Source organism: Lipophrys pholis (assembly GCF_963383615.2).
Source record: "Lipophrys pholis genome assembly, chromosome: 21".
NCBI classification, from domain to species: Eukaryota; Metazoa; Chordata; class Actinopteri; order Blenniiformes; family Blenniidae; genus Lipophrys; species Lipophrys pholis.
The window spans coordinates 13,792,409-13,798,705 of NC_137649.1; the positions used below are offsets into that span (position 1 = coordinate 13,792,409).

At 43.2% G+C, this 6,297-nt stretch overlaps 1 protein-coding gene across 1 annotated transcript; it reads right to left on the minus strand.

Annotated features, from left to right (window-relative positions):
• Positions 1 to 402: 402 nt before the first annotated feature.
• LOC308126657 (delayed-rectifier potassium channel regulatory subunit KCNS3-like) lies at positions 403 to 3,129 on the minus strand. Its single transcript, XM_080491198.1, has 2 exons — positions 2,970 to 3,129; positions 403 to 2,411 (listed from the first exon to the last, which is right to left on the minus strand). The coding sequence occupies exon 2, from the start codon at positions 2,405 to 2,407 to the stop codon at positions 911 to 913; it is 1,497 nt and encodes a 498-aa protein (XP_080347324.1). The 5' UTR covers positions 2,408 to 2,411; positions 2,970 to 3,129; the 3' UTR covers positions 403 to 910.
• Between the last annotated feature and the right edge of the window lie 3,168 nt (positions 3,130 to 6,297).

The window sequence follows — 6,297 nt, forward strand, 5'->3', positions numbered from 1 at the left end:
ACCTTGAAAAGAAGACATCTTTTACATCTTGTGCAGCCGTCTGATAGCTGTTCGTTCAAGTGAAGATTATAACAGAGGACATGAAATCAATACTCTCAGCAACAAAAAAAAAAAAAAAAAAAAAAAAACACTGAGTGGGTAAAGAACATTTTCTTTGCATTTTGCTGCAGAAATTATTGATTCCTATTTAGATCTGAAAGCCATTTAAGTCAGAAAGTGTTGCTATGAGTGCAGAAGATGAATCTAAAGCTTTATCACACAGTTTTGTCACAAATCAGTGTAATTTTCCCCCACACAAGCCACCTAAAGAAACAATGGAAAATCTGTGGTTTTACGCAAATGTCTTAAAAAGATGTGAGACTTCTTTTCACCAGCATGAAAGAAATTGCATGATTCTACACAACTATTTTTATTACTCTCATTCAAGATGCATTTATTTTTGGTCATGCAGGCGGTGTAACATCAGTCCACTTGGAGATCTAAAACACCATTTTTAAACATCAAACAGTGTTGTTGTCATTCTAGACATTAGAATCTGACGAACCCTCGTTGTGAACTTCCAGCGAACAGATGAATCAATACAGGACATTACTTTGAAAAACATCAACATTATGGCCTCCTACATGCATCATTGCAATTTTCTCAAGCAGAAAATGGGCTTTCAAACCTCTGAGCAAGGTTCAGATAATTCCCTTTGGATTTCCTAGTTTTAGCCCTGTTGTATATTTCACAAGCTGTTCCCTTTGAGAGAAAAAAACAAAACAAATGTATGGCAACAATATTTTTCAGTCAAATTGCTGGAGGAAAACAGTGCAGGGAGGCAGGGTCAGTGATGGAGCACTCTGCCCTGAGAGGCACGGAGTGAGTTTCAGTCATAAAGGGAGTGGCACCCAGTCAAATGGCAGGAATCTCATTTTGTTGCTCCGTTTTCACAAGTATCATTATCATACAACTCAACGTCCTGGAGACTGGAGGCATCCGTATCATCCCCTGCACTGCTCACACTGTTCCTGAAGGCGACGCCTCCTATAAAAGGGTAAACGCTGCCCGTGAACAAGTCTCTGATGTTATAATGGAGTTCCGGGTCTTGTCTTTCAGGCTTAGTGATGCATTGTGCTTCCATGGCTTTGTTTCTCTGATAGTACTTTGAAAACTTATTGAAGATAATGGTGATGGGCAGAGCCACCACTAACAAACCACAGATGATACACAAGGTGGCCACTATCTTCCCAGCAAGCGTCACTGGACATGTGTCGCCAAACCCGACTGTGGTCATAGTGATTGTGGCCCACCACCACCCTGAGGGTATTGTCCCGAGATCCGTGTCCTGCTCTTCTTTCTCCGCAAAATAAATGAGGGCAGAAAAGATGGAGATTCCCACTGAAAGGAAGAGAAGAAGCAGACCCACCTCATGGTAGCTGTGGCGGACGGTGGCACCCAGAGCTCGTAGCCCGATGGAGTGACGGGCCAGTTTGAGGATCCTGAGGATCCTCATGAGACGCAGAACCTGCACCACTTTCCCCACATTTTCTAGGTCCTCATTCTCCTCGGCAGTCTCCTCATCGGCCGTCTCCAGAACTAAAGTGGCATAAAATGGCAATATGGAGGCAACGTCAATGATATTCAAGGGGTTCCCCAGGAACTTCCTCCGGGAGGGTGCAACAATCAGTCGAATAACGAACTCTGCAGAGAAGCAGGCAATGCAAATCTCTTCCAGGACTTTGAGGACAGGGTTTTCAATGGGCTTGTCATACTCATCCACACGCTGAAATTCAGGCATGCTGTGGACACACATGGCAACAATAGATGTCAATACCACACTGAGGGACGCTACAGCAATGATCTTTGATGCTCTGGAGTGACCCGGATCCTCCAGTCGAAGCCAAATGTAGCTCCTCAAGTCTCCACACCAGGCACCTTTGAACTTGGCAAGGTCTTTATCGAGAGCAGAGAGCTCCTCGAAAGAGGAGTCCAGGCTTGGCTGCTGCTCGTCGTCACTCCTGATGTCCCAGTCTCTGTCCTCAATGTACTCTTTCCTCTCGTGGTACCAGTTGCCACAGCAGGGGCCGAGGTGGAGCTCCTGGATGCCCCAGTACTCGATCTCCTGGCTGAAGGAGAAGACACACAGCTCCTCCATCATGTGGATACATCCTGTGTGGTAGAAATTGAGCACGCAGAGGAAAACCCGTGGATTCCTGTCAAAGTAGTACTCCTTCTCAGCAGGGCTGTAGTCGTCACACAGCTCCAGGATTGCAGCCTCGCTCTGGCAGCGCAGCAAACGACCCAGGCGAGTGTGAGGGAAGCGGAGCAGCATGTCTGGATCCACTTGGTGCCGTACCCCTCCCACATTGAGGTGGACCCGGTCATCCTCATTCCCGTGCCGGTGGAGGATTTGTCCATACCCCATGGTCCTGATGGCACATGTAGAAGCATTTATTAACAAAGTCACTTTGTATTTTTTCTCAATGACAAAAAAGGAAAATGCCCCTCAGGCATCTGTAGGCAGGACCGTAAGCGGCACATTTATATGGAAGACAGATTTGACTGCACTGTTTGCAGATCACATTAGTCCTCTGAAGGAAAGAAAATAAAAATCAATACAGCACACACAGGAAATGGCTTGGACTAGTGAGCAGAGAGACGTGAGGTGTTGTCACTTCTAGGAGGACTGAAATACAACATCATCACCAAAACAATCAAATTACTGACTGAAACTATGAATAATGGAAGGAACGAGTTGAAACTAAACAGGCACTCCAAGTCAAACAACGTTTACAGCATGTTTACATTTCTAAATCTTTCACTGCGTGTCCTCTAATAACTTCTACATATTTGCGTCTTTGCGCGCACTCTGTGGAACAAAAAGCTTTTTCCAACAATCAAAACACCAGCCTGCTGCTTTTAACTCAACTTGGATCAAAATTTATAAGTAGGAAAAATATTTTTTAAAAAATAGATATCCCACGAACCTGTACTTGGACCCTTTCTTTCCATAGGAAGAATAGAAATAAACTTTTATCGGGCTGTTTTCGTTTCCATGTGCCCCTGAAGCGGTGCGCGCAGCAGCCGGTCGGTGGACAGAGAGAGAGAGCGGAGCTCCAGCTTCTCCGACAGACTGCGGTCAAAGCAGCTGCAGGCTGAGGAACAGTCAAGTGAGCCGCCACCAGCTTCACGTTGGACTGTTTGGAGGACAGCAGCAGGAAGAAGACTGCACATTTCACAATAAGATCGATGAGCAGACATACATACACCGTATATGGATTGACAGAAATATTTTCAAAAGGTTTGCTCACAGTCTGCAGTGTGAATATTCCAAAAGTTCATTTTAAAATAGAAAGAGGTTCCCTTTGCAGACCTTCGTGTACTTTTGAGCAAATAGAAATTGGCTTCATTGAATTGATAAAATGCAAAGGGGAAAAGTGCACTTGTAATAATGGATCGATTCTCAAGTTGTTCAACGGCTTGGAATCACATAAAAATCAATATTCTGACAACAGAACACACTTTGAGAATGAAATGATCACAATAATGACACACACTGAGAATACAAGCGATATGTCACGGGGCAAATCACTCACAATCAGCAGGAAAGATGGGAAGAACCAATCAGATAATAAAAAGTACACTTAGAAAAACATAGGTAGAGACATGAAATAATTTGACTTTCTGTTTACCTTCAGGGTTACACTCTAGACGTATGACACCAAATAAGGAAGACATTTCACCATTTGAAAATCTCAATGAGTAACCACATCAGCTAAAACAAAATATACACCTGGAGATTATATGACATCATCATTATCAAGTATGACCTTTCTTTTTTGTTGTTTGTTTGTTTGATACTATTTCGAAACCTGAAAGTGAACTGCAACCTGATCACCAAGTTCCCATAAAAGTGTTTCAAAGGAAGAAGTGGTAACATTCGTTCTGATCAAGAACTTGATATTAGACTTCACACAATAAAACATACACTATGGAAGAAGCTATTCAGCATTACATTCTGTTGGTGGATTTCTGTTTCTGTAGCCCTTCACATGCCTTACAACATGCACATAGGTCCATTGATTTGATCACAGTCATTAACACATTCAGGAATGTGTGATGCCCCAGTATGTTGATGATTTGCCCGTCTGAGCACACGTTAGTGTGAAAAAGATACACTGGCTCAATGACACCATCTAGCGGCTGGAGGCCATACAGCCAGCCTCTCTAAATTACAGTCTGTGCAAACAGATGTGGCATTCCTGGCCACAGCTCACATAAAGGCAAAGTAAAAACAATCGTTCAAACTGTAGCTGGGCATAACTGCTGCATGTCCTCTGTTCTTCTAAAGGCACAAAGGCGACAGGCTGCCACCGGTTGCATAGTTTTCTACCCAACTTGAATCTATTAGTGGGCCTTCCAGCTGCCGATGTGCTGTTGGTGCCACAATTAAGGTCTCAGTGCATCTCGTGAGCTCATGGGCTCCTCTCAACTCATGTTCCGTGTCCCACATGCTGACTCACTGATTTTACTTGAGCAGAAAACATCACACCTGCCTGCACAGCATCATCTTAAGTGACACAAATCTCTGCTCCACATTGGCTGATGTCTCTGTGGAAAACTGTACAACTCCAGCTACACCTCTCCAAACATCTCATGATGGAAATCCCCATGCCTGTGTTGCTGAACTGCAATTAACTTCAATGTACACCCCAACCTGACTTTAATGAGACTCCTTTTCCATCAGCTCACAGAGATGCCGCTACAGCAGGGGGGAAAGTGGGGCGTCTAGTTGTCACTGACTCTGATGTCCTTCGTCCTTCCTCTCTTCCTTCTCATCTCGCTGCACATGCAGCAGAGCTCATAGCCCTGACTGAGGCCTGCAAATTGGCAGAAGGTAAAACAGTCACAATCTGCATTGACTCCAGATACGTGAACAGCATGGTGCATGACTTTTGTGCATTCTGAAAAATCACACCAATTCCTTGAACTCTGATGGCAAAACCCATTTTACGCAGTGACCTTGTTTCTACACTGTATTTTAGCTCCCAGGATCCATAGCTATGCGCAAATGTGCTGCTCACACTATCAGCTCTGACCTTGTTTCCCCAGGGAACGCGAAAGCAGATGCAGCTGCTAAACCTGCTGCACTCACTCCCCTTCTGCTTTTCTCACCCACGAAGCCACAACACACAGAGAGAGAGAGACATTTCCCATCTAAACTCTGCCACGCAGTCCTTTGCTGCCACAAGGAGAAATGCCTGTGGAAATCATGTGGATGCAAACACACATGGCATTTGAACAGGCCCTAATGGTAACCACTGCCTGCCCAAATACTTTTTGAACAAGATGGGAAATGCTGCTTAGTTGCAGAGGACAAGGGGCTCTCACCCTGGTCATGAGGGCTCAGTGTACTATGTTACTCAAACATCTGATGACCCTTGACATGATGTTGGCTAAAGTATTTCATTTTAAACAGGTAGAATCTACTGGAAGCATTTATAAGAAATTATTATTTTATCAACTTCTCAATGAAGCTTTAAATGCCCCAAGTGTGTTTTTTCCAGTAATATAACACATACATTGTCAATAGTCCATCACTATTTCTCTTATATTTATTCATTTTTGTTATTTGTTTGAGTTCATTTTTCACTTATTTATCAGGCTTCACCTGCTGGCCAACAAATGTCTCTGGAAAAAGAAAACCAACACCTAACTGTTTTGTATGTAGATTACCATGTCGTCTTATTTAAATTCTTTTCTTCTTTTTTTTGCATCCATATGAAATTCATGACTTATTTCAGTCACTTCCATTGACTTCTGATTTCTTCCTCAGCTTATATTTAGAATGATTCTGTCCAGTTCAGTAAATTTCTCTCTCTGGGAGATGTCATTGCAGTAAGATTATTTCGTGGTTATAGAATTGTCTGTAGTGATTTGACAGCAAACATGGAGCTCGCCAGTTGGATAACTGCAGGACGATCGTTAAATTGTTTATTGTTCTCAAGTATCATCCTACGCTTTTCAAATCACTAGACATGGGGCAAGATGGGGAATTGAACCACTTGAATGACCCACTCTATGAACTGAATCATCCAATCACCTTGATGCTTGATGTCTTGATGTTTCCGACCGACTGTACTTGATATTTAAATCAATTGTCGATATTGTGTATTGGATTGTGTATTGGATTGCTGCCAAACAAATTTTCATTGTATTAGTAAAGTTAAGCGTTCGCTTTTGATCATTAAAGTTTGGGTCAAGTACAAGTTCAGCCAATCACAACAAGACTCACTTCAGGGCATCCACCCAATA

Excerpts from the sequence above, each read along its gene's own strand:
- LOC308126657 (XM_080491198.1), bottom strand. The coding sequence starts at position 2,407 with ATGGGGTATGGACAAATCCTCCACCGGCACGGGAATGAGGATGACCGG.